Source organism: Chroicocephalus ridibundus, chromosome 2 (assembly GCF_963924245.1).
Source record: "Chroicocephalus ridibundus chromosome 2, bChrRid1.1, whole genome shotgun sequence".
NCBI lineage: Eukaryota > Metazoa > Chordata > Aves > Charadriiformes > Laridae > Chroicocephalus > Chroicocephalus ridibundus.
The window spans coordinates 23,093,201-23,119,362 of NC_086285.1; the positions used below are offsets into that span (position 1 = coordinate 23,093,201).

General features: G+C 43.9%; 2 protein-coding genes across 10 annotated transcripts in view; one reads left to right on the forward strand and one right to left on the reverse strand.

Moving 5' to 3' along the window:
- Positions 1–2,220: 2,220 nt before the first annotated feature.
- Positions 2,221–10,696, reverse strand: VIM (vimentin). The gene is made up of 9 exons (XM_063324733.1): positions 10,050–10,696; positions 9,802–9,862; positions 5,652–5,747; positions 5,346–5,507; positions 4,696–4,821; positions 3,763–3,983; positions 3,625–3,668; positions 3,118–3,203; positions 2,221–2,589 (listed from the first exon to the last, which is right to left on the reverse strand). The coding sequence occupies exons 1-9, from the start codon at positions 10,589–10,591 to the stop codon at positions 2,548–2,550; spliced, it is 1,380 nt and encodes a 459-aa protein (XP_063180803.1). The 5' UTR covers positions 10,592–10,696; the 3' UTR covers positions 2,221–2,547.
- Positions 10,697–10,812: 116 nt separating this feature from the next.
- TRDMT1 (tRNA aspartic acid methyltransferase 1) overlaps positions 10,813–26,162 on the forward strand; it is a 46,044-nt gene continuing 30,694 nt past the window's right edge. For 4 of the 9 annotated variants that reach the window (XR_010069818.1, XR_010069819.1, XM_063324734.1 and 1 more), the window contains exon 1: positions 24,036–24,161. Coding sequence is in view for 2 of the 9 variants with exons in the window: in XM_063324734.1 (XP_063180804.1) it covers positions 24,098–24,161 (64 nt within the window). In the remaining 7 variants the exon portion in view is untranslated. Of the gene's footprint in view, positions 10,950–11,051; positions 11,427–12,136; positions 12,207–24,029; positions 24,162–26,162 lie in introns of those variants that run through there. The other 5 variants (XM_063324735.1, XM_063324738.1, XM_063324737.1 and 2 more) reach the window with 5 other exon arrangements.

Consider the following 26,162-nt stretch of genomic DNA (forward strand, 5'->3'; position numbering starts at 1 on the left):
TCAACGTGCATTTCAGAAAGCAGGCTGTGCCATGGGTCTCTGCCCAGGGCCACCGACGGTCCCCACCGTCCCCCGGCGGAGCTGCCTCTCCCTGCCAACTTGCTGCTGGGTGCCGCCGGCCGGGGCTCCCGCACTGCTTCAGCTGCTAGAAACGACGTTAAGCATTGGCCCAACCTTTTCAGTGCCCAGATCCAGAAACAGACTTCAGAAGTTTGCAATAGGCAGGACATCAGGACCTCATCCCACTCTTATCCTGAACGGTTGTAGACACCTGTGCCTTTTAAGTGTTCAAAATTAGCAACTGCACACACCCCCAGCTGTCGTGATGACACAAAGCATCTCCCATGCAAGTTCAGTTGTGCTTTTTTTATCATTCTGGAAGTTGATAGGTAGTAGAAAACCTGGTGTCTATCACCTCTGCAGCATGAGAGGCTGGGTTCACTCTTTCAGTTTCTAATGAAGGTAACCTACTCACCACACCGTAGACCAGGTTGTATCTGTTCTGCTTTGCAGCAGGCAATGGCTGAGGCTTGGGTCCAGGCACTCTCCTCAGTCACTTCTGGCCCTTTTGCATGGAAGGGTCACCAAAGTAAACACACGACCAGCTGCAGAACTTTTCTCTCAGGTGGGCACCTAAAGCACCAAGCTGGACAGGCCCATATCCCAGACTAATGGATTTGTGTGTTTTGCTGAACATCAGCCCACGTGTAGTAAAATGGGGAAGAGAAAACACCCCCTAGCCTGTCGGGAGGTGGAAGTGAGAGGCTGAAGTCCGCTGTGAAAGCAGGGTAGGAACAGCACCGCCATGCCTAGTTTGAAAAATTAGGTGCTTTTGTGCTGTGAAGAACAGCTTCAGCGCTTCTCGCTGGGAGGTTCAAAGATGCAACCTGCAATCACGGCTCGGCCCCTACCTCCAGGTTGTGGGACACCTGTGTGTCTGAGCCATAGAGGGTCCCAGCTCACCCCAGGCACTGCCAACCTCCCTCTTCAGCATCCTGGCTGCAGAGCTCCTAACCTGGTGCTGCAGGCAACTGGGATGGAAAAGTGGACTCCTACTGCCCCCTTACTCCCGTGCCTGCACTGCACCTGGTTAGTCAGGCACTGGAGCAAAAGGAACTGATATAAGGATGAAAAAAGTAAATTTTTTTCATCCCTATCAGATGGGGATAACAATAAGTTACCTATAAGAAAACCAGTAAGATTTTCCTTACAGATCAGTTCCCAAGTGCTTGTGAGAGTGTCTGTACAACATGGAACTACTACCGTTACCCCGAATGGGCACTGAATGCAGTTCATACTCACTGAACAACTCCAGTCTGCATTTACTCACGCCACAAGAATTGTACCCAAGTGAAAGCTTACGGGAGGCAGGCTTTACAGGAGGAGTGATGCAGAACACAGTAGCTACTTTTGTGGGGCAAGAGCTGTGCTGAGGTTTTCACTGTGTTTTAATTGGAGAAGCATCTTGCTCTGCAGAAGCAAAGAAAGCTTCTAAGGGCTCACAGAGGACGTCAACCTTTCACATCTGCCTCCCAGGAGACCATGGCAGGCCAGATGGGAGTTTTCTGTTCCCCATTCTGCTGCATGTTCAGCAGAGAACACTGAGCATGGTGGCTCTCCTTTTCTAAAAGGGTTTGAATACTAGAATCAAGTCACCACTAAGACAAATTACTCTTTCTGTGCATTGCCTTTAAATACCTCTCCTAACCCCCACTCCCTCTGAAGCCTTCATTTAGCTTCTGTAATACAGACAAGCCTTTGGGAACTAGTCTTTCCTGGAAAATGAACTCAATGCATGAAGTCAGCTGTTAGCTTCGCAAAGGTGCTCTCTCAGATAAGGGCTTGCGTGAACTATTGCACAGCTACTTAACTACTACGTTTTATAGAGACAAGTTTTAAAGTATTTTGGGCATTTTTAGCTCTTAGTAACTAGGTTAACTAGTATATGGAAGCAAGATTAATTTTTATTAGCTTGAAGTATCATATTTTATTCAAGTGATAAGAAATATCATAATACATTATGCATCTGCCAGTTATAGTCCATTTTAGTTGGTTCCAAAACCTAAGCAGTAAATGAGTAACACAGTTTATCTAGTTAAACTGAAAAAAACAGCATTCCACACAACCAGTACTGGAGATGTCAACCGTATAGTAATTCCAGCATCATGTTGTTATGGCTTTCCAGAAAGTTATGAAGTTAACAAATTAGAACACATCAAGAGCCATTTTCCAAAGATTTATTGAAGTAGCGACAGGTTGCTCATACTGTGCTGGAAAAAGCAGTTTTATTGAATTCAGATACTTAAAAACAGTATTGCAGCACAAGATATTGCTATTTGTAAACTAGACTCCATTGTAAACTCTAATCCTTCAGGGAGAGTCAGTTTGCAAGATCTAAGACCTATTTCCTAGCATAATAATCTTGCGCTCATGGAAAAACTGCAGAAAGGCACTTGAAAGCTGTTTCTTCCTTTAAGACATGGACTGTTTAAATCTTGCTGGTAAGAATTTCTCCTGCATTAATAAGTATGCATCTTCACTTCAGCTTTACTCCAAGTCATCGTGATGCTGGGAAGTTTCATTAATAACCTGTTGAAAACCAGAGACACTTGCATTAAGTTTTAGCAGTAAGATTGTTGGGTTTTTTAGAGTTAGAATTGGAACATCCAGTACCATGGATATGTGAACAAATGGGCATTAACTTTCACTTACAAGTGAGAAGGTCTAGTTGGTAAATGGTGTGCACAAACCATTTAAGCTTTATCGACTCAGTCTGAAAACAGTATCTTGTCCCAAACAAGTACCTCTGTTTACTACTGTTTTTCCCTCGGAAGATGTGAGGAATCTTTTGAGAACTTTCTAACTCAGCTGAACTTAAATACTCACGACACAGGTAACTGTCAGCCACTTAACGATTTACTATCAGATGAATTTTATGATCGTTTCCTCAGAAGTCTGTTTGCTACATCTGTATGTTCAGACACGCAGCTTGAACTGCCAGATGCTGTTCTACTCAATGCTTACTACCATATACAGACTCCACTGACTAGTAGACAAATTCAAGAGTATTTTAAGGTAACCAGCTGTGACAGAAATAAAATAAAAATTACCACCAACCTGTCCATCTCTAGTTTCAACAGTCTTAATTAGAAGTGTCCTCTTTGAGTGAGTGTCAACCATTGGCTGAGACTCAATGTTGGTTTCTGCAGAAGAAAATGTATTGTTACCAATAGGTTAGATGAAACACCTCCTCAAAGAAGTAAGGTGTAACAGATTTTAGTGTCTACTTTTAGCATCCCTATTTAGTATAAAGAAGAAGTCTCCTACTCTGAAAGATAAGCTATTTTTCTCTATTTTCTCCCTGTTCCCCTTAAAGCATCTTCAGCAGGCATCTAAACCAATCACCCACTATGTACTGATATATAAAAATATCTGTGCCCAGGAACAAAGTAGCTCGTCCCAGCCAAGGTTAAGTAATTGCAAATATTCTAGTTACAGTTAAGAAAAACATTCACACACAACTGCACTTATCCACATTCAAATACTAGAGTAAAAGGAACTATACAGGACCCTTTTGCTAATGATCGAACAGGTGTCTAAACTGGAGTAGCAGAAACAGCTTACCTCTCAGGTTCAAAGAAGCAAAGGTTGGAATAGGCATGTTAATCCTGAAGGAAAAAAAGAAACAGATAAAGTCAGACATGGGTAAAGAGTGTCTTCTTGTAATTGCTGTTTAGAAATGTGTCTCTATGTGACTTTTACCTGCTCTCTTCACCCTCCAGCAGTTTTCTGTAGGTGGCAATCTCAATATCAAGAGCCATCTTTACATTCAGCAGGTCCTGGTACTCGCGGAGATGGCGAGCCATTTCTTCCTTCATGTTCTGAATCTCATCCTGCAGACGGCCAATAGTGTCTTGGTAGTTAGCAGCTTCAAGAGCAAAATTCTCCTCCATTTCACGCATTTGGCGCTCCAGGGATTCATTCTGGAAGAGAATAATGAAGTCAAGCACCACTGCAGTTCAGACACTCTTTCCCACCCTCAAGACCCTTAAACATTTTTAAAAAGGGAAGTTACTTTAGCATCCTTTCCCAAAGCAACCAGGCATGATGCCCCAAATTTGTCATCTCCTTATCTTCCCCCTTGCAAAGTAAAGGTGGGTTATTCCACTACTTGATCTGAGGTGTGCTACATATTTGTTCTACCTGGTGGCAAAGCAATCCCTTACAATAAATCCGACACATGCAGTACAAGTCAGCATGCAGGCAGTCCTCAGAGAGAGGACTTGCAGGTGTTTTACTATGTTAAATCCATTTCAAGCCAGCCTTTAAGGTAGTCAGGTTCTAGCAACAGCAAGATTTGCACCTCCTTTCCACTGCTCCTCCAGCTTTTTGTATAGCTTCAGCTGTACCTGACAGACAAGCCATAAACACCTCCAGGAAGTGTTACATAAACAGTGAACAAGGGAATGAACTCATTGTTGATACCTTAAACAACACCTTAAGTACATCAATTAACCAGTGCACTGTAGTTCATGCAGGCAAAGTGAGCCCGTAGCATCCTTTTCAAGAAGCTCTAATATGCTACTGTATTGCATGGGAGCTCAGCTGCATTCACATCTATGTCACCAAACAAACTGCAGTGCAGTGCTTAAAGCTGCAAAGGGAAGAATGTCCCAACCGCTGTCTTCTACTTACGCTTCCCTTGAGGGCATCAACTTCGCAGGTGAGAGACTGAATCTGTCTGCGGTATTCATTAGCTTCTTGTTTGGCCTGGCGCAGGGCATCGTTGTTCCTATTAGCAGCTTCGGAGAGATCTGCAAACTGTGGAAATCCCCAGTTTGGTTAGCGTAACACTTCAACAGAAATGGTATAACAGACTTTTTTTGGACAGAGCATTCAAGGGCAATTGAAGCCATTACAAGCCCTAACACTTGAAACATAAATATTAGTACTATTCTTAAAATGCCTTTCTATTTTTAATTGTTAAATTGGAATTCATAGTTAAACCTTTCGTATTTGTTTCCCCCACCCTGTATATTTTCCATCTTTTCATGATTTTTTTCACCCATTAATTCACTCCTTCCTCCAGTATTTCATCCGACATTTGCTTCCAGCTACAAGCATGGGAAAGACTCCAAATATGAACCCATTACTTTGATGCTACGCTTACAGCACAAAGTAATGTTTTCAGCTATACTCTTCCCAGACTAGGATTTCAAAGAAGACCCTGTGCCATCGCTGTGTTCACGTCCAGTAGAGAGACAGAGGGAACACCAAGTGCTACAGCAAAGCTGTTATGTGCAGTTCGTCTGAGTGCCTGATGCACCTGAACAGATTCCACTTACTTTGGACTTGTACCACTCTTCAGCTTCCTGAAGATTTTTAGCAGCAACGCTTTCATACTGTTGGCGAACATCACGCAGGGCAGCAGTAAGATCAGGCTTAGAAACATCCATATCAATTTGGATGTGCTGTTCCTGGAGTTGGGCCTGAAGTTCCCGGATTTCCTAAGAGAGGAGCAGACACTCAGTGTTATTGCCCAACAACACAGAGGACATACACAGGTGGGGACCCTGGGCCAGAACCAGCAAAGAGCTTACATGCTCACCAGGCTGTCAGCATCTAATCAGAGACTCTGTCATTCAGCTTACCTCATCATGAAGCTTCTTCAAGAAGACAATCTCCTCTTGCAGGGACTCAACTTTGCGCTCAAGATCAAGACGTGCCAGAGAGGCATTGTCAACATCCTGACCAGAGAGAAGAATGATTAGCAATCTTACAAGAGAAGAGAGAAGAATTTTACAGCAAGTTCAGTAGCGTACAGACCGATGCCACATCTGAGCTTCTTAGCAAGACAATATGAAACCGGGACCTGGTAAAAACCTCTATGTTTTTGTCACCTCCTACCCTAGCCTCAGAGACCACTATATAGACCTTTATTGTGATTTTGGGAACTATATAGCATATGTAGATTACTTCAGCTTTGCCAGTGTATTGTTAAGCATGATGAAGAGCACACAGATCGTGGTGGGTGTAAATCCTGCTTGAAGATTAAGCAGATACTTGTGTCACAAGCCAGCAATAAGCTCTTTTAGCTTGACTACACTGAAAAAGAGTTAGTCTTACAATTTGCAGACTTCCATTTTTTTCCAGTGGGGCTTAAGAAGTGCAACCCATGAGCCTATGTGCCTATCAGTGGGCTTAATTTCTTATTTATTTCTTATGGACTCCTTGATCAACCCCAGAGCCATTTGATTCCACAGACCACAGCTTGAAAGCATACTTGTAAAGCTTGTGAGGTACATAGAAGAACTGCAAACATTTACTTCTCCAAGTGGTTCAAGAGATCTCCCTTGAGAAAAAGAAGGTATGAACATAAACACAAATCGAGTTAGTCACCACTGCCTACACCCTCACATTAGCTGGCAAGGACTCCACCTTTTGCTGGACAGAGATAGTCTTAATCAACAGCAAAAATTCATTTACGGCACAACAGAAAATATGCCATGAGTGTTACATGGGGGCAGCTTGAATTAGTTCAAAAACACAACTTAAGACTAAACATTGATTGGTAACTTCCTACATTTTAAATGTGCAAGTAAGTCAATTCAGACTTCCATACCGGTTACATACACAGCTGCATTCTTATGTTCACATGGTATTAATGCAGCAGGTTTTCACAGCTTACTCTAAAGCTATTTTGGATTTGCCCAAAGTGTAAGCATTCCTAATCAGCAGTTCTCACTGTTACAGCACCTTTGAAATAGGGAGTGTTTTCTTTAGACTCCTAGAAAGCCATTCCTTGGGTCACTCCCACTCTGGGGGAAGGCTCTTGCTCCAGAAGAATTCTTCTGTTTGATTTATCCAGCAAAACACCCCTTTGATGCGTTGTTCCATAACTTCCCTATCAACTCCAGTTTTACACCCACAGTTCATATCGGCTTTGTTTTTCAATTCAGAAAAATAATTCCTTAATTCATTTGTTCTCCTACCAAAAAAAACTGAAGACCATTCTGTCAGGAAATTACATAGCTATGACCTAAAATGTTTACACAATTAGACAGACATCCACAGAGTTTCCAGCAGATTTGACAGAAATCTGCATCTTGAAGACTATTACTTTTTTCAGCACAACTGCACAGCTACTGGATTTTTAGTAGCTTTTAATAAATTGAAAGCATCTTAAATTGAAGACACTTTGAATATATGGTATGTATTTTACTTTAGGGAGTTTGGACTTAGTAGTCAGCGAGTGATGAATCAGAGTATCTGCATTTCCTAGATGCATAGAGAGCCACCTAAGTGAACAAGCTACGTGCAGCCTGAGCAAAGTGTAAGGCATATATACATGCAATTGGACAACATATTGATTTTATCCTAGGAGACTGTTTAATGCCAGCCACAGTTTGCAGGGCTGAGCATCCATAGTTACTTCAGGCAAGCTTCATGTTAGCCAGGAGTTGACCTGTTAGTCTTGTCGTAAGTTCAGGATCCATTCCTTGCTGCCAGAGTAGCTGGCAAAGCTGCAGTAAATAACCTTCTCACTAATAATGATGCTTGTTTTGTCCCCAAGGAAAGAATTCGCTGTACCTCTAGGTTTATTTTATGTAGTACACCCCTCAGCATATGAGTAAAATCATGTGGTTTTGTTCAGGAGATTAAAATTCAGTACACCCGAGTTAAACAGTCTCTAAAGCAGGCAGCTTCTGAAAATATAAAGTTTACATTCAAATATTTGTTAGTTTTCTTTTAAATACTGAAGTATACAACTGTTCCATCAAGTAAAAAGTAAATCTGATGCTACCTCAGAAGAGAGAAGTATTCCGAAACCATGTATACCACTTTCCAGTGCAAGAATATAATGGTTTAATGAAAAGCTGTGCATTTTTTACAATGCAAAGCACAACAGGATGTTTCAACTTCAGTGTTCTATGAATTTAATTTCATTTGCAGGAGAATAATACTTACAGTGGAACAGATTTAGTTTTCAAAACCTGTGTGTTAACCCTACTCTTTCACAGTAAGGAAAAATTAGATATTACTGTTGTTCAAATAAAACACACTTGCACACACGACTTATGTCAGGAGTGGCTTTAGTGTAGTGTTTCCACAGAATGATTTTCAGTTCTTACGCATAAGCTGCACCTTAAGAGGTTAAACGGATCCAGTTTAACCGCACTGCACACACACAGATCTGCTCGTGGCTGAGCTCCTGAACAACGCCTTACCCCAGTGCAGGGAAGAGCTGCATAATTAATGTGGGATGCGCACAAAGCCAAGTTCACTTAAAAGCCTTGAGCCTTCACGAAGCTAAACTGGCTTGAAATAGAGGTAGACATACATGCCTTGAAGTGCACCAATTAAGTATGAAAGATCATTTAAGCCAGCCTTAAGTCAAAGGATCCTTCAACTGAATTCAGCAATGAATCAGAATAGCTTAAGTTCTCTAAAACTTAAATTGCTTCTGCACAGAACTTCACACTACGTTGAATTGGCTTAGCACTCAAAAAAACAGAAGCTGAAGTTAAGGCAGTCTCAAACTGTTCTGTTTCAAACTTCTGTCCCCAGAATGCCAGCAGTGACTCTGAATTCCCAGACTCCGAATGGGTGTAGGTGTCTCAGTTTCCACACGTTATCTCCTGAAGACACCTGCTCTCCTTCAGAGACTATAAATATGCAATGGTCAAAAGCCTTGCCCAGGGAAATGCTGATAATCAAGTGATGATTTCCTGAATGGTGACATCTAATAACGTCTATGAAGAGCTTTGGGACAAAGTCAGCCTGTGCCCAGCTGTCTGGAGATAAGGGCAGTCACTTCCAGACAGGAGGAATGCCAGTTCACACCGGTGGTTTTAGAGAAGGGACCTTGTTATGAGAAGGCACATTCCTAAACATCTCCTAGTCCAAACAAGGCTTAATCCAAGTTGAAAGCTGGTTTTGCAGAAGTGAAAACCTGAGCTTAACACTTTCTGAACACTGTTTGCACAGTCGGTTCTGGCTGTCACATAAGTTTTAGTTTATCTGGATAACATAGTAGCTTCCTACAGAGACTAAACTCTAAAGCAACTTGTTTCCTATGTTAACATTTTTGTTTACAAGGGATTAAATTCTGTGTTCTTAACGGACATCCAGAGGAGACAGACATGACTGCTGTGAGCTCGCCACAAGGAACAAGCTGTCCAAATCTTGTGAGCAGCCAACACCCATATGGAAAATGTTAAATTTGAAACTCTTATCCAGTAATGCACTGACCAAAGTGATTCATTAAAAAGGAGCTCTGTTTTCTATAAGAACGGGACCATATACATTATAGACACTTTTTGCTAGAAATATGCCCACACCATTACACATTTCATAAGAATGCAGCCCACTGCGCCCTCCCCTCCGACACAAAGGGATCTATTATTTCAATCTGCTGCCACCACACTTGCCATAATGCCTCTATCTGCATTCCACGGTGAATCCCATAGAAACCATTAATACCCTTCAGCCAAGCGAGCAGATGGCCCCCTTTCACTTTTATTGGATCGGAAAGTGATTCCACATCGGAGCGCTTTTTGTAAAACAGGCTAGACTTGGATAAACCAAGACAATAGTTTCCCCCCCGCACCCCTCAGACCGCAGCATCCCCCTAAAGAAAACAAGGAGGGGTTGCGTGAGACCTGATAGAATTCCTTTGTGCGAGGAAAGCAAACTCCTGCGATCCCACCCTCCCGTCTCAGGCACCACCACCTCCTCCTCCTCGGGCCCTCCTCTCCTATAGCTCCCTCAGGCCCTCCTCTCTCTCCAGCCCCCACAAACCTGTCTGAAGGACTGCAGGGTGTTCTCGGCCTCCTCCCGCTGCAGCATCTCCTCTTGCAACCTGGAATGGGTGAGACAGCGGTGAGGAAGGAGCGGGGGGGTCCCCCCAAATCCTCCCCCCAAGGCTCCCGCCGTCCTCAGCCCAGCTGGGGATGCTCAGGGGCTGCCTCCGCGCCGGCGGGCGGTGCGGGGGGTGGGTAACGCAAGGCGCCGGCAGCCCCAACCCGCCCTCCCCGGCACACACTCACTTCTCCCTCAGACGCATGATGTCGTCGGCGAGGTTGTCCCGCTCCACTTCCACGCGTGCCTTGTCGTTGGTGAGCTGGTCCACCTGCCGGCGCAGCTCCCGCATCTCCTCCTCGTAGAGGTCGCCCAGGCGGGACGTGCCCTTGCCCTTGAGCTGCTCCAGCTCGGCCAGCAGGATCTTGTTCTGCTGCTCCAGGAACCGCACCTTGTCGATGTAGTTGGCGAAGCGGTCGTTGAGCTCCTGCAGCTCCACCTTCTCGTTGGTGCGGTTCGCCTTGAACTCCGTGTTGATGGCGTCGGCCAGGGAGAAGTCCACGGAGTCGTGGAGCCGCATGGGCGGCATGCTGCTCCGCAGCCGCACCGACGTCGTCTTGGTGGCGTACATGCCGCCGGGCGAGGCGGACACGTACCGGGCGGTGCTGGGCCGCAGGGAGCTGCCCAGCGAGTACCGGCTGCTGGAGGTGATGTAGCGGGTGCCGGTGCTGGGGCGGCTGCCCCCGCCGAACATGCGGCGGTACGAGGAGTTCTTGGTGCTGATGCTCATGGCGGCTTTGCGGGCTTTGTAATCCGGGAGAGGAGAGAAAAGGAGCGGGGCGGCCGGAATGCGCGGCGGGCGAAGAAGGGCGGTGGCCCCGCACCGGGCTCCTTCTTATGGGGCGCCGGCGGGCCCGCCCCGCCCCGCCCGCCGCCCCTCGCCAATGGCCTCCCCGCCCGGCCCCGCGGGGAGGGGGCTGCCGGCCGCCGCCGCGGCAGCGGACACAAAGGCGGGCGGGGAGAGGAGAGGAGGAGAGGGGGGCAGCGTCCCGACCTTCCCCGCTCGGCCCGGCTCACCCCGGGAGCCGGCAGATTTCCCCCCGGGGCTGCGGGAGCGCAGCCGCCGAGGCGGGGGAAGCGGCCCGCGGGTGGGGCGCGGGGGGAACTCCGGCAGGGCGGGGAGCGGGGTGCCCGGGGGGGGCTGGGGGGGGGGCGACAGCGGCGACATCCGCGGCTCGGCAGGGGTGGGCGCTGAGCGTTGCCCTGTCTCTCGCTATGCCCCCTCCCCCCGAGAGTTAGCGCCCTGGCTGCAAGGGAGGGTTGGCAGGTTTAATGTTGTTTCGACAGCAAAATACTCCACACAACCCAGGATGCATACATTAAAAAACCCTTTATAGGTAGAGATCTTCTTGAGAACCTGTTTCTTTTCTTTTTTAGCTTTCTGAAAGAGAGTAAGATCAGGGAAGAGTGATGCTGACTATTCACAAAGGGCTGCCACGTGTCCAAAATAAACAGGCAGAAAAATAATAACATCTGCGTCTTCTTCAGCTGACAGCAGTCGCAGATCCTACTTCTGTTCCGAAGACAGGACGTTTACAGGCTAAATGTGTTGTCCCTGTAGGTGGGTGAGTATTTACACGAGTAAGGCTTAATTCTGTCATTACTGTAACAACGATCGCAGCAGTAACTATTTTTAAAGTGTGGACACTACATTATTGAAACAGCTGCAATCAGGATCTGGCTCCTGGATGCAATCCTTCTAATACCTAGGATAGTGGCAGGCTTGATTTTAATGAAGGTTTGTTTCTACACTGTTGTACCCAACAGTCTTTTGCTATTAAGTTTAGTAAGGCACACGATGAGAGTCTTAGGAAAGCACCTGGTAAAATGGTAATTATTCATTAGACGTGGCCCACAAATATCCTTTGTATGTAGCTTCAAAGGCCAGACAAAAATCCCAGTGTTTCAAGAGCAATTTTGCCATCAAAATGTGCTACCAGCGATTGAGAAGAATGATGTAGGTAGTACAGGGCAACAGCATAAAATTTAATAGATAAAAACTTAGACTGAGTAGCAGCAGCTTGTTTTCAGTATGAATGCAGAAGTCGTTTAAGGGAGATGACAGGATCCCTGTCATTTAGATAATTTAAAACTTGAGTGGCCAAAGCATGAAGCATATTCTCTAATCCTGCACTGACACGTCAGGAAAGGCACATCTCTTTCCTCATGGCTATGAGTGACTGATACAATGTAGAGGTATTATCTGTAATTTATCACTTCAGCATTTATGGGGTGCAAAACCACCGTTGATTTTTAATCCTTTTTTAACTTGCAGTCCTGCAGAAGCAAACATCTTCACTGGAAGTTCTGATAATGCCGAACACGAACAGCAGGCAGAGAGAAAGGTAATTTTCACACCCCCAATTCACAGTGAAGTCAGCTATTATACTTCAGGTATTGTACCTTGTGAGGAAGACTAGAGCCCATATATTTTATTAAGGATTTGTGGTTTTTTTTTAGTAAAGGAAACTGTGCTTTAGTTTCATTCTGATGGCAACCAGAAGTGCAGGAATGCAGCTTGTATCTAAATGTAGGTCCTTAAGATTTTCATTTTCTTTATTCGCTGAAACTTAGTCAAGCAAATGGGCCTGACAAGGTTGAGCTACTGAAGGGCTTGCAGCGTGAGTCCTGGGCTACAGCTCGTTCCATTCTCCCCCTGAATAGGAGGCAGAGGTCACACGGCATTCCTGAGGCTAAGGGGACCCGCAGCCCAGCCTGGACGCTGTTGTGCTGCCGGGCCCTCTCACAGCTCTTTATTTAAGCCGTCAAGTTTGAGCTGTAAGCCTTTGTGAGCCCTGGCACAAAAGTACACACTCCTTCTACGAGCAGGCAAAAAAAGTAAACCAGCACTTAACCACCAGCCTCCCAGATTAAAGATACTTTACTCAGAAGTACTGATAGTTTTAGCAGGTTGTTGTTTTTTTTAAAGGTGCGCTGTGACCAATCTGTTTTTCCTAACGGAGCACAACTTATTTATGCTTCACAAAATCTTTAATGGCACACACATGCCACAGTCATCCTCCATTCAGAAACTTCTTTGCCCCTAAAATCTAAGGAGGTCTTTGTTTTAGTAAATAAACGTGACCCCCTCCACTGCCATGTTTCCAGTATGATTTCCATATGTTTATGTCACTGTTGCCATATGTACTCTTGGCCACCTGCCTCATTGCTGTTTCTCACCATGAAATTTTCCTAGAAATGTTTGGATACTGTCAGTTGTCGGGACTACAACAAAGCTTTAAGCGCCTTTTGCTGGGCATAAATGGAGGAAGCTCGAACTTTCTTACAAGGCTATAATAAATTTAATGTAAATTTGCATCCCGAACCCCAAAGGAGAGCAAGCACTGATCTCTTAAAACGTGAAAAGATCTCCACAGTACTCATCAGGAAAGACTCTATCTCAGCATAGCCAAAAGAATCATGGAGAGTGTACTTTGAATCGAAATGAAACTACAGTAATCGGCCTAATTTTAAGGGAAGTGCCGGGGGACTCTCGGAGACCATGGCTAGTCAGGATCTTGACCACTTACATGAAGGACAGACAGCTGATAGCATCACTAATCACCACGTTGGGGATTATTCATAAACTGCTCTATTAGTTGTCATCCATGTTGCTTATTGCGATGCCTTCCTTTGCAATTCCCGCTGCTATGCCACTGACCTCTACAGAGGTAGATCAGAGGCAATCCGATGGCACTCTTAAAAAAAGAAATGGGGTATTTTTTATCGTAAGCTTTTTGGTTCACACTGCAAAATTTATTTTGGCCTTTTTTTGGGCTTTTTGCCAGAGAACCGATGTATTGATTCACTGTTAGGAATGAAATACATAATCAAGCCCTAGAAGTGTAGCAAAAAATATTGGATTGTTGTGTAACTTTCATTAACAGGGAAAACGGTTGGGGACAGGGAGAGGGTACAGATGCCTGAATGGCTTCACACTGAAAATCTGTTGCATTAAGAATGAAAAAGTCCTCATAACAGTCAGAATTTCTCTGATTTTCTTGCACAAATATCTGTTGGCCTGAAAACATCACTGAAAAGAATGGCATTCACGTTTTTCAATTTGCCATTTCATTTAAACAATAAGAAACTAGAGAAATTTAGCCCAAATATTGAATGTGTTTTCCAGTTACTATAGACCTTAACTGAACAGATGTGAATGCTTTCATTAATCAGATTTGTGCACTGTTAGTAAAGTTTCTGCTTCCAGGAGGCATAAAATGACCCATGAATATTAAATACTGAGGAAAAACACGCTGCTATGCAAATGCAGTCACTTTTGTTGTCAGTACCATACAGCGACCTTAAGCCCTGGCGTGCATGGGGCCGTAGAGGCATTCCCTTCACACTTCCCCTGCTCCATGAATATTGAACGAACTCCAGGGAAAAGGGACATGCTTAAACAGGAGGACATGAAAGGCTCTTAATGTCCTACAGGAAACTGAACAGCGAGTGTCCGTAATGCTCAGCCACAGCAAGCGCTGCGGCTTATCGCTTGAGTGAGTGCTGTAGCTTTTAGTCCGAAAGAGCACTTCCTCCTTCAGCCCTGGTCTGAAAAAACTGAGTACTACGGTTTTGAAAACATAAAGGTTCTGGTTTCCAAAAAAAATGGATTTTGGCTGTAAATCTTCAGCGGGGGCTGGTCCCTCCCTTTAGCTGGGAGCTGTGTAACGAGGAGGCCCCAGGAAAGGCTGGTGCATCCAGGGAAGAGCTGATTTTTCAGAGCCCAGAGAACACATCTCCCTGCACGCTGCCTGGGAGAAGCTGGTTGGGGTTTTTGGACATGGCTGGGCTGCAGAACACCTAAATGTCCAGGTATAGAAGTCTCCCCTTGAAAGCAATGGGACTAATTATGGTCTTAAGAAAGAAATTGTCAAATTCTTTCATGAAATTTATTTTTAAAATGATGTTGCCTACAGTCACTGCCAGTGTTGCGAACTGGTGTGGCTAGCTACTGATTTTTTCAAGGAAATTACTAGGTTCTATACTCAAAACTAGCCAAGTCTCTCTGCAATATTATATTTTAATGTAAAATGAACTATATGAAACTGGCAGGGGTTTCATCACTAGGGAAGTGTTCTGAATATGACTCACGCCACCCAGTTGCATGACTTACGTTTCCAAAAATTAATACTGTTATGTGTAAAGTTCCCCTCTACTATGGTTTCTAATTGTCAGAATAGGATGTTTTCTGTATCAAAATAGGACATTTCTGTACCAAATCAGGTAGTCATTCTCAAAGCCAGTACAATCCTCTGCCTCGAGTCCCTTGTTTGTCTCAAACACCATGCACAGTTCTAGCAACAGAGAGAAGACAAAGAGAATTATTTTAGATCTATGATAGGTATAGCAATTTATTTAATCCATCCCTTAAACAAAAAAAAAAAGGATGAGAACCTGTCTACTCCATCTGTCTCACCTCACTTAGTAGCAATTGCACTGACTGATGAATGTCAGCAATACATCTAGCAATGACTGGGACATAAAGGACAAGGTTTTCCAAACTGACAAGAGGTTTGGCATGGTTTGATGTGTTTTTTTAGCTAAAGCGGATTATTCCTAAACTGAAAAAAAAATAAAAATCAATAAATACTTGGATGTGTGTTGAATCCTTATACAGGTAACATACAGGAGCACAAAAAAGCAAAATTAATTTCTCTTTACACATCGAGAACTTGAAGAAACATGAAGATATCCAGGACAAGGTACAGGAAAGTCTGAGATTATTGTTTTTACTTCATGGTTCACTCTTGAGGACTGATGTAAAACTAGAGGAGCTACAGATTACTGTAGCTACAAGAAAAGCGATGTTTTGCTGGTGGTCCATTCTGTCAGCCCCACCTTGTGCTTACTGTCTTTTAGTCTCCTATTCTTTGATTTGGTGGTACTAACGTCTACTAAATATTTTCCTATGGTGCAAAGCTTCCCTAGCTCATCACAAATGAACTGAGGGAGGAATGGGGAGAAATTTTCAGCACTGTTGACTTCTCCCCCTGATACTTCATGTTGGAACTTGTTCATGTAGACTTAATTTTGACTGTGCATTTGGTGTTGAGTGGGTCTCACTAATGGAATAAATGGCCATTGCAAACACTTGCATGAAGATGATTTTTCTGGAATACGTTTTTTTCTTTCAGTATCAATGCAAACAATTTTAGAATGCATTTTGATGACGATACAGGTATTCCTTTTCAAGGAACTATTCAAGGACCATGATAGGCACTTCATAAAGACCTTTTAACTTAAATATCAAATAAAGGATTTTAATTTATAGTCAGTTTAAGCTTTCAGTAAGATCTTTGTAAAATGTTGTATAATGTGCAGGGCTTCTTTCTGTCCTTAACCACATTGCTGACTTCGCTATCTTGACCTTGCTATCAAGAACAGTGCCCAGCTGCAATCCCTGCAGTAAGCTGTTGGCACAGGTAGAAGTCAACAGTGTGGATGAACATTCATTTGTCACATTACAATGGGAAACCATAAATATTAGTGTTTGGGATTGCTGTTTTAAATTTTGAGATTGCAAACCTTTTCAAAGATGAGTCATCCATCCACCCATTCTTTCTTTTGGAAAAAGCTAAAAAGAAGTAATTCTAGCATGCCATTAATGAACCCTGTCGGTTAGACATTTACTACTTCTTTTTGGCCAAGCTTTTTCAAAGCAAACTGCTTAAAGAGCTCCTCTCGCCAAGAAACAATTAAATCTGAGGAGTCATTTTATTCTTCTCTCTCCCCCAGTTCCATCACTTTCACAAAGCATAAATAGCAAAATGTTTTCTTGTCATGATATACCAGGAAATGATGATGTTCATTCTGAGGAAGAGGCAGGACACAGCAATGGACTCGTTAATTGCATGCAGCAATTGTTCGATTCTTCCTTTGAGATGCCCAGGACAAGCAGAACAGTACTAGCTTCTCGAGGGCCAAGCTTTTAGTGATTCCTCAGGCCAAGTCCCTGTGCCAAACCCTTGGTTCCAATGAGACTCATAAACTGAGCGTACATTGTGTTAGCCATTCTGGGATTAGTTGGCTCCCTACAAAGGGAAGAGGCGGTGGTGCACACACCCCAGAGCTGAGAAGACTGAGTTTCTAAGAAGCCAAGTGGTTTTTACATGCCAGCTCTATGCCTAATTTTCAAGCATAAGTATACTCTGTTCAGTTGGGATTGAGGTGGGAAGACGATCCAGATTTAAGCTGATAGTGTGCATAAAACATTGTGGGCTACAGGGAATGGAGTGGAAAAATTTTTAAATACGTGTAAAGCAGATGGTGCATAGGGCTGGAGAAGGAAGAGAGCATATATCTGGAAGAGTCCATATTTTTTTTCAGATGGAAAGGTGTCCTGCTTCCCATTACAAAGACAAATTCACCATCTATCTGAAATTTTCCTTGAGAATTTGGTCTTGCATACGGTCATTGGGTATGAGAGAGCTTGTGTAGGATGACAGGAGCAAGGGCATAACAACAATTTAGGAGCTTTGTAGATGCTTTAGTTTTGCTGACTCAGACTTCTGCCAATGTTTATGGCTGTTTATTTGCCATAGATTGGGTATTTACCATGAACTCCATGACATGGAAGTTACCAAGTCTACCATGTAAGTCCAAACAACACAAGGGGAATTATTCACAGTTTAGGTTAATTAATTACTTGAGTTTAATTCTGTTATTCTGTTCATCCTATACCATAGCAGATGAGTGCTACATCTGACTTGGCACTGTTACTGAAATGAAGTCATCCTCAGGGACTTCATCTCACATGCAGGGTTCCCGACAGACAATTCCAACAATTTCCCATTGTATTTCTCTTATGAATTATGTGAAACATGTTTGCTGGAGTCTTAAATCAGCCAAACTCCCTACAGCTGAGTATTGACACTGCTAGTCCATACTGGCAGATGTCTTGTGCAAGAAGCTTTCTCTTGTTCAGAAAGAACTATTTTAGACTTTCTTGACCCATTTAGGTTAGGCTTATTGGGGCTTCTGTCTCCAGATGGTCTCAGCAAACATAACATTTTAAATTCCTAGCCCTTTTTTGAAAAAACGTTTCTTTCAACTTTAGGAAAACCCAAAGATATTGTTGAGGCAATACTTAAATGGGGGGAAGGGACTCCAAAAGACCTAGCAGCCAAAAATGACACTTTTATATTTTAGCTGGGATTTTTTTGCAGAATTACTTTTCAATTTTTCCTTCATTTCAGTTCATCCTTACAAAACCTCATTTCTTCAGACCTGTGCTTTTTATTATAGACTGTTTTCCAAGAGTTTTTCAAGACGTTTTGGTAGAAAAGAGCTACGTCCCAGCTTTAGTATATTGGTATGCTTGACAGACATTTGTAGACACATCCAAAGTGAGAAAGAGAATATTTAGAGTGCAATCACTTGTGTAACTGCAGTTCGTAAATGATACTAAATAGCTTCAAATTAGCTTTAAAATAACTCATTTGCAAAGTGCCAGCAACATAGTCAGGGTGGAAGACACCTCTGTGCTGCCTAGGCACCAACTGCTCAGCTTCTTGGGCAGCTTTTAAGGTACTTGCTGTGTGCAATTGTGGTTTATCTAATTTCAAGGTAGCTCAGCAAGTCCACAGTTACAGCTGTGATGTGGCAGCATTAAAGATTTTCTTTCTTTCTAGAGGAAACACCCTACTACTGAAATCCTGCCAACATGGTGACTAGCACAGGAGATCTCATTTCCTGTGCTAACTACAGTCTTAGTCAAAGATTAAGCTCATCACATAGGACTGAATGAAAAAACAAAGTTCGGGCAGTAGCTGAACTCCTTAACAGACAAGCCCGCAGCATACAAAAGCTTTAGGTGATACTAGATAGCCTTGTGAGCAAAAGGCATGACCAACACCACCATACAGCTACAAATCTTTCTCAGTTTGCACACTAGAGTCTGTGCAAATTGTATGGGGATGCTGGAGATGAAAACTCCTGCCTTAAGCAGAAAGGTAAGAGGCACGTCCAGGCTCACTGTCTGCACTACTTTTCTCTCCTTTCCCTCATCCCCCCTCCTCCTGAGAGAGCAGCAGGCACCACACCGTCTCTTCCTGCTCCTGCAAGCGAGCTGGGATCTCCCACGCCATTACCTCATCCCGCCAGACCAGCTTGAACTGATCCCCCCTTTACCATCGCCTGGCTCCGTGCCTGCTGTCACCCATTCCTGTGACCCTTCAAGGGTCTGATTCAAAACACTTTCCTTGCAGCAGCAATCTTTTGGCTGGCTGCAGTGGGCCTTATGGAGCTCAGAGTTTGTTTTGTTCCGTCCAGCAAAGGTTTTATAGAGAGATTATTTTTTTAAATTTTTTTTTTTTTGTTACTCGCCTTTTTTTTTATCCTTTATCTTTTTGGTCAAGCACTGGAATGTGTAACTGCAACAAGACAGTCAATAACATTATGTAAACATACGTGTCTCATCCAGCCAGGGTGACTGCTGCAGGCCAAACATAATAAACAGGCCAGATTTATTTAGACTTGAATTTATTTAAACCAGAGAAGTAAAGATTTAATTAGAGAAGCAATGTATCTTTATTCCTTATTCCCTACAGAGTATATGCATAGTTCCAGAACCTGAAAATAAAATCCTGAACTGGAGAGAAGAGAAAGGTTAAAAATATTTGTGTCTAATGACTCTTCTGAATAATTTCAGCTACATAAATTTCCCCTGTAAAGAGTTCTTAGAAACTCATTGGGAGAGACTAAGAAACCTGGTTTGATGTGGGTTTCATTTCTAGTCTTGCAGATGCATGGCATTACAAATGTAAATCGTAGGCTTCGTTAGCCGTACTGTCACCACCCAGCAGGCTTCCCAGAAACGCCACGTCTGTGGCTGACAGCTACCTTTACTGAGCATCACTTCAGCAGAAACCAAGCCTGATAAATTCCCTCCTGAGACATTACATCCAGTACAGATTGATTTTGATAAACTGCAAAAGGTTTTCAGTTTTATTAGAAACCTACAGGGCCAATGGTTATGGAAACAATAATTTATGCTAGACACTCTCAGTGAACTTTTTCAATTCAGTGATTGCATTGCAAGGGTATGACATGCCTCACATTCTTCCCCAGCCACAGTGATTTCTGACCCAGAACATGAGCTTCCCTTCTAGACAGCTGAGATGTCTGTATACTCTCCCTGATCCTCACTTAGGTATTTAGTAGGTTATACTGGACATTTGGACACAAGAATCTTTTGTTGTTCAGCCATGAACATTAATATTTGCCTGTATTGAAGTTTTGCCTGATGTCTGTGAATGCACTTTTAAACATCTGGTGTATCAGCAGAGGGAGATTTTTTTTGTACTCTCTCTCCGTTTTATGAATATAGAGGAAATGCTTACAAACACTTCACAGTTACAGGTCTACTAGCTTCCATTACCTAGTCTTACATTGAGCGTTTACATTCAAAGGAAACTTCAAGCAATTTACACTGCTGTGGTATTGCGGCATCAAGGAAACCCTGTGAGACACGCTGCAGAATGGCAACCTCCAGCTCACAGCTGGGAGCAGGCAGAGTCTCTGCTCTGCTGCGGATGGGAGGGCAGGGAGAGGAGCTAAGTGTAACTGCAGAAGGCTTGAGACGCCTATAAAATGTTTTGTGTGTGTTTGTTGTGTGCATTTGTTGCTGGGGTCAATTATAGAAACACAGCAGTGAAAATCTTCTCACTTGGAGGACAAGAGTACACGGTCCAGTCACAGTTTGTAATTTTACCTTTCAGTTGCCAAGTACAATGCAGAATCTTAAGGCAGTGGTTTTTGCATGTTTCTGTCATGTTGTTTGGCAGCATTGATCATTGTAACATTTTTAACAATTCTAAAGCATTTTAAGAAGAGAAAATATTGCAGTGGTTTCGTTTGCGTGTTCCTCTGACCACATGTTGCTGTTTCACTGGATGTGTTTATTGGTTACCAGGGCAACAGTTTAAGATCTCGCATGATTACCTGTATCATAGCACTCATCAGAGATGTGGGCAAAGTTTGGAAACTTCTACATTGAGGAAATGCTGCTGGTTGCTAGGAGGCAGGAGTTTTCAAAAGCTGTCTCAATGAAAATGCTGGTATCACATGCTTATGTCAATGTCTTTAAAAATGTCATTAAATGATCAGTTAGCTTAAAATACATTTTACTATAAATATATTATTCAAGAAAATAGATGCTTCATTGATGCATTATCACAGTTCTATAGATGTGTTCATTTAGCATAAACTAACATATTTTTAGAAAAGCATATCAATTGTTATTTAAAGTCAGCTATATTGTTGAGCCATAAATGATATATGAAAGAGCCCATACCTGTGTCCTAAAAAATATTAAGAGTGCAGAGGTGGACATTGGACTTCAACTCTGTTATTAATCTCTTCTGTTAATCAAACGAAATGTACATTAATATTTACAGGAATCCTATGCATCCTATATGCACGGAGCAGAGAAGGAAGGAGCTGTCACAATATCCAAATTTCAGTAAATCAGAGAGATCCAGTTGGGAAATTTTGCAGACATGTGGCTGCTTTGGGGTCACAAGACAAAGAGTGAGCAACTGTTTAGCCTGCCCCATGGCAGTGGCAGCATGCGTTAGCAAGATTTTCTGAGTGAAGCATGAACAATCACATTCACAGGGCTCATCCTTTCTCTGCAATCATTCAGCTTTTCTGTAAGAATAAAGATATGAGTGGCCAGGGAGCTCGGCACTTCTCAGCCATTGCCTCAGTCTCTGAAATAAGCAGCATACCTTAAACACTATTATGTAAGGTCTGATCCAAAAAGTGTGGTTATTATTATGCTGACTTTACATTTGTAAAGGGAAGAGCCCTAAAATAACTGTTTCCAGATTCCCTGTTTTCCTTTTTTGCAGCTGTCAATTAATAATGAGAACCAGGTTAGGGCAGACACAGTTACACAGAATTATAAAACTGACTACTGGCAGTTTAAAAATGAGCACTAGGGAAATTTTGGCGTTTCCCATTCTGTGCAAGCAGAAGCCAATAAAATCCCAACCTAGTTTATGAATTTCTTTGTTGCTAGAGCGGAGGCATGTTGATCAGATTCTCCCATTTACTACGCTGGTGGAGGACGTAGGTGGAGGATTTCCCCTGAGCAGGGAATGTTCTGCTGCCACCAGTACCGAAAAGACATCTCTGCTGCTTTCTCCACCAGACTTCACATTTCCCATGTATGAATGGCAAGAATACCTTGGAGCCAGGGAAAGGAGAGGGAAAAACAGGGCTCAGCTATGTCTCCCTGTCTGATATAATTTTGCTCCTCTGTAGCTCTAATTGCTCCAGGTACTGGGCAGCTCCAAATAAATGAATTGCTCCTGGCTGCCCACAGCTCCCACTTATCACAGTGTCTACCATTGCTGTGATGTATAGGCTGCTGAAAAAGTAATACAAGAAGCTCAAAATCATTCATCAGCTTTCCTAATTTTGATAGTCTAAAAACTGCCTTTTTCTTAACCTTCACTCTGCATCTGTATTTTGAAGGGGTTCTACTGAGGCGTATCTTCTTAGCTGATAACAACCTTGCTTCATCACCTTGAACCCTCTTCTTCAGAGCCTTCACTGTCTTTGTCCCACATCTGTTTTCTCCAGCCATCACATTGGTGGTTTTGGTATGCCATGTGATCCAGCCGCCTTTCTGCGTTGTCAGCCATCCATGCAGGCAGCCTGCCTCACCGCCGGTTTCAATGTGGGCTGCTCTCCTCTGATACCTCGGCTGCCGCACTTCCTTTCAGAAATTCTAGAAGTAGATCTTGGGCTTCTTGTTTTAGCCACCTGCTTACTTCCATGGCTGAAAAATAAAGCAGCAGCCCCAGAGTCTGATGATGAAGATCCACAGGTGAATGACAGAACTGTTTCAGAAAAGCTGGCAAGGACCAATATTCCTACTTTGAAATTTTGTTTCACTGTTTTCCACAGCTGATGTGTCCCCATATTGTGGAGAAGTGCGTCGAAAGGCAACAGATTTCTCTCTTTTTTGCCTTCCAGTTTCAGCTAAAAATTATACCTCCATTGAAAGGCAAGAGGTAGGAGCTACTATGACAGGCTGTATGAGGCAGCTTCTAAGGAAAAATAAATATTCTTCAAATCCACCTTATTTTTGACAGGTTTCTAGGAGGCTCCACAAAAATATCATTAACTGAAAAAATTATTAGAGAAACATGTTCAGTTTTTTGTGGAGGTGTTTTTGTGTGTGGTTTTTTTTTTTTTTAATGTTTCATCTTCACTTTACAATCTAAATCTGCAAACTGGGCATAGGTGAGTGTCTACTTGTATGTGGTGGGTAACCCACGCAGTATCGTACAAGATATTTACTCTGGTTGTTATATATGTAAATGCATCTGTCTGACATTTGTTTCAAAGACAAAATACTTTCCATGGGCAACAATGTCTTTGAGTCACCTCTTCCTTTTCAATTTAGCAAAAGCAATTTCATAGTGTTGGGGCGAATTAGAACAGTTTCATCAGTTATTTCCTTCCTTCCTGTTCCACCAGCAGTACAGGCTTTGAAATTACTTCTCAAAAAACATCACTGCACACTGAAATCACGAAATGCTTGGGCCCATAAAACTGTTGGGGGCCATTTGCACCAGCTGCCAGCTGGACAGCAGGCCAGCACGCACATCCCCGCATGGGACTAAGTGCCTTTTCCTACCCCGTGTCCCCTTCTCTCCCTGTGCCCTGGCCCAGTACAGGCCACCTGAATTAGTTTCTGCCCTTCCCTGCTGCCCTGATGCTAACGGCCGGGCTCGGCCTCCACCTTGCCAGCGACAGCTGGGTGCCCTGTGGTGGCGTGGGGCCTGAGGAAGGGCGATGGGGTTGGGGATTTCATCGCTGCCCCTGTATGGAGCCCTCGGCCACGACAAGATGTTGACCCCAAGGGGAGTGAGTGATGGTGGGGAGAAGGGTCTTCTCCTGAGCCCCTACTCCCGGGAGGGCGCAGGTGGCAGAGATGTATTGGCCCCATGTCTGCCAGTGGCCCCACCTCGGGGTAGCGGAACCAGTCATGCCCGCGGGTGGCTTCATCCTCCGGGCCTAAGCCCACTTTGGGGTTTAATCGGCAATTAGCAACGCCAAATTAAGCCGCTAACTCCCGGGGTGCGCCGCGGGCGGGGTCTGGTAGGGAGCTGCCGGCCCCAAGGAGATCGGGCGGGTAGGAACGAAAGAGCGGCGGAACGGGCGGGCGGCGCTTAGGGAGGCCGCCGGGAGTGCCGGGCCGGGCGCCGGCTGCCGGGGGATGGCGGCGCTGCGGGTGCTGGAGCTCTACAGTGGCATCGGGGGGATGCACCAGGCTCTGAAAGGTACCGGCCAGCGCCTTCCCTCGGTGCTCGCTGCCGCCGCAGCCCCGCCGTGCGCCCCCGTCCCCCGCGCCCCCACGGCCGCCATCTTCTCGACGCGACCCCGACCCCCGAGGGGAAGCTGTGGAGGGCGCCATCTTCTCGATGGGGTGGGATGAGGTGGCCCCTCTCCTCCCGCAGACCCTTCCCCAGCCGGGCATGTTCCCCCCCCTACTCCCGCACTTCCTCCGTCTTGCACAAACACCGTGTGGAAAGAAGCTGTGGGGTGGGAGGGCGGCCTCGTCCCCTCATCCCAAGCCCCGGAGTCACAGCCTCTGGCTCTGCAGGGGTGGGAAAGTGACATTATGGTGGGTTGTTGGTGTTAAGGGGGAGAGGGCTGTTTGACTGGGCCTGCTGTGGGGGCAAGTTGTAAGGGGCGATGGCAGCTGAGTTTTGGCTAGGGCTGGGTTTACGCTGTGGGTCTATGGCTGTAAACTGAGCAGTGACCAAAAGCGCTGGTGAGCTGTTGGGTGGCACTGGGTACCCAGGAGCACACTGGGATGGAAATTGTGGATCCATGGTCCTGCTTTGGCCCAGGCCGCTGCTCCTGGGAAGGCCTGATTTTGTGTTCGTTAATATGTGTTCTGTCTTGTGCTGAAATGGGATCGGGATCGTGCGGATGCATGGTTTGATACATGGTCAAATTAGCCAGGGTATGCCATAGGCCTGCATGCAGACTTGGTTTTTGTGGCGCATAGCTGGGTGGATAGCTGATACGTGATCCATATGTGAGACTTGCATAACATTTTCTAAAAATGAAAACTGGTATAGTGAGTTCGTCCTAGACCGTGTGCCCAGGTAAGTTTTTGTTTTGGTGCAAGGAACCCTGGAGCTGAATTTGCTGTATTGTTAAAGCATGGCCCGGGTGACCTTCAGCAAGCCCTGTAGGCTCTGTGACTTGGCTTCCCCAGATAAAAAATTGAGCTAGGGCTATTGATCTCCTTTGTAAAGTACCTTGGGCCTTGTTGCTTTGCGATACAGGTTTCAACAAAAATTTGTATAATTTAAAGAGAATCACTGTAATAATTTAATTGTAACTACAACACTTCAGATACTTCAGCCTTCATAAGCATTAGCAGCCCTTCTACTACACTCTACAACAGAGAACATTTTCATAAAAACATCAGGTGAAAACTTACCTTGTTAGTTTTCCAGTGAGCTGAGTAATACTAAAAGGTTATGCTTACAGAGCAGAATCCATTTAACATCATACATTCACATAATGCATACTCACAGTTGGCAGTGTGGCATTTTTTCTATCTAATTTTTACTTGAATGTGTATATATGTGCTCTCTCTCTGTATATAATATGTAAAAATATATGCTATATCAAAATAAGTACCTGCATTGTTATTGTAATTAATCCGAACTACCTATTGTAGGGATGCATTTTCCTTATTTCCAGAGATATCTTATTAAGAGTAACATATCTATGTATGGAACTGCAGATTTTTGGAGTCTTTGTGGAATGAAAATAGGGTGTTAGACATTGTATATTGTGTATACAAATGTTATAATAATGGTCTACTTTTCTAGTAGTCTGGTTTCTGAAATGTTGGGGAACTATTGAGATTTATGTTATAGACAATTTCCAAATTTCTACAGAAAGTGAACTGCTTCCTGAAACTTAGCCTACACCATGGCCCTTCACTTAACCATTTGTCATGTGTTGGTGTGTTGTATGTATGTAACAAATCTTTACTGAATGTTGTCTAACTCTGTTCTTAACATAATAATAGATGTGAATTCTGAATGTTTGGTAATGCAATAGTTAATAAATTGTAATGTCAGATGAGATATCCTATGGATGACTACATAAGAAAGCATCATTTACAACACAACAAAATACTTAAAAGAATGGGAATATTGGGAATGCAGCCTTAAAAGTTTATCAGAATACCGTAAACCTGTACCCAGTAGATAGTAACTTTGTATATGAAGGCTTGAGAGCGTATATCACATTTA

Bases quoted from the DNA above. Each gene is read 5' to 3' on its own strand.
- VIM (XM_063324733.1), bottom strand. From the start codon at position 10,591: ATGAGCATCAGCACCAAGAACTCCTCGTACCGCCGCATGTTCGGCGGG. The intron at 5,748-9,801 runs GTTTGTGGGGGC...CTCTCTGGTCAG, and splicing joins CCCTGCAGTCCTTCAGACAG to GATGTTGACAATGCCTCTCT. The intron at 5,508-5,651 runs GTAAGCTGAATG...CTCCTCTCTTAG, and splicing joins TGAAGAAGCTTCATGATGAG to GAAATCCGGGAACTTCAGGC.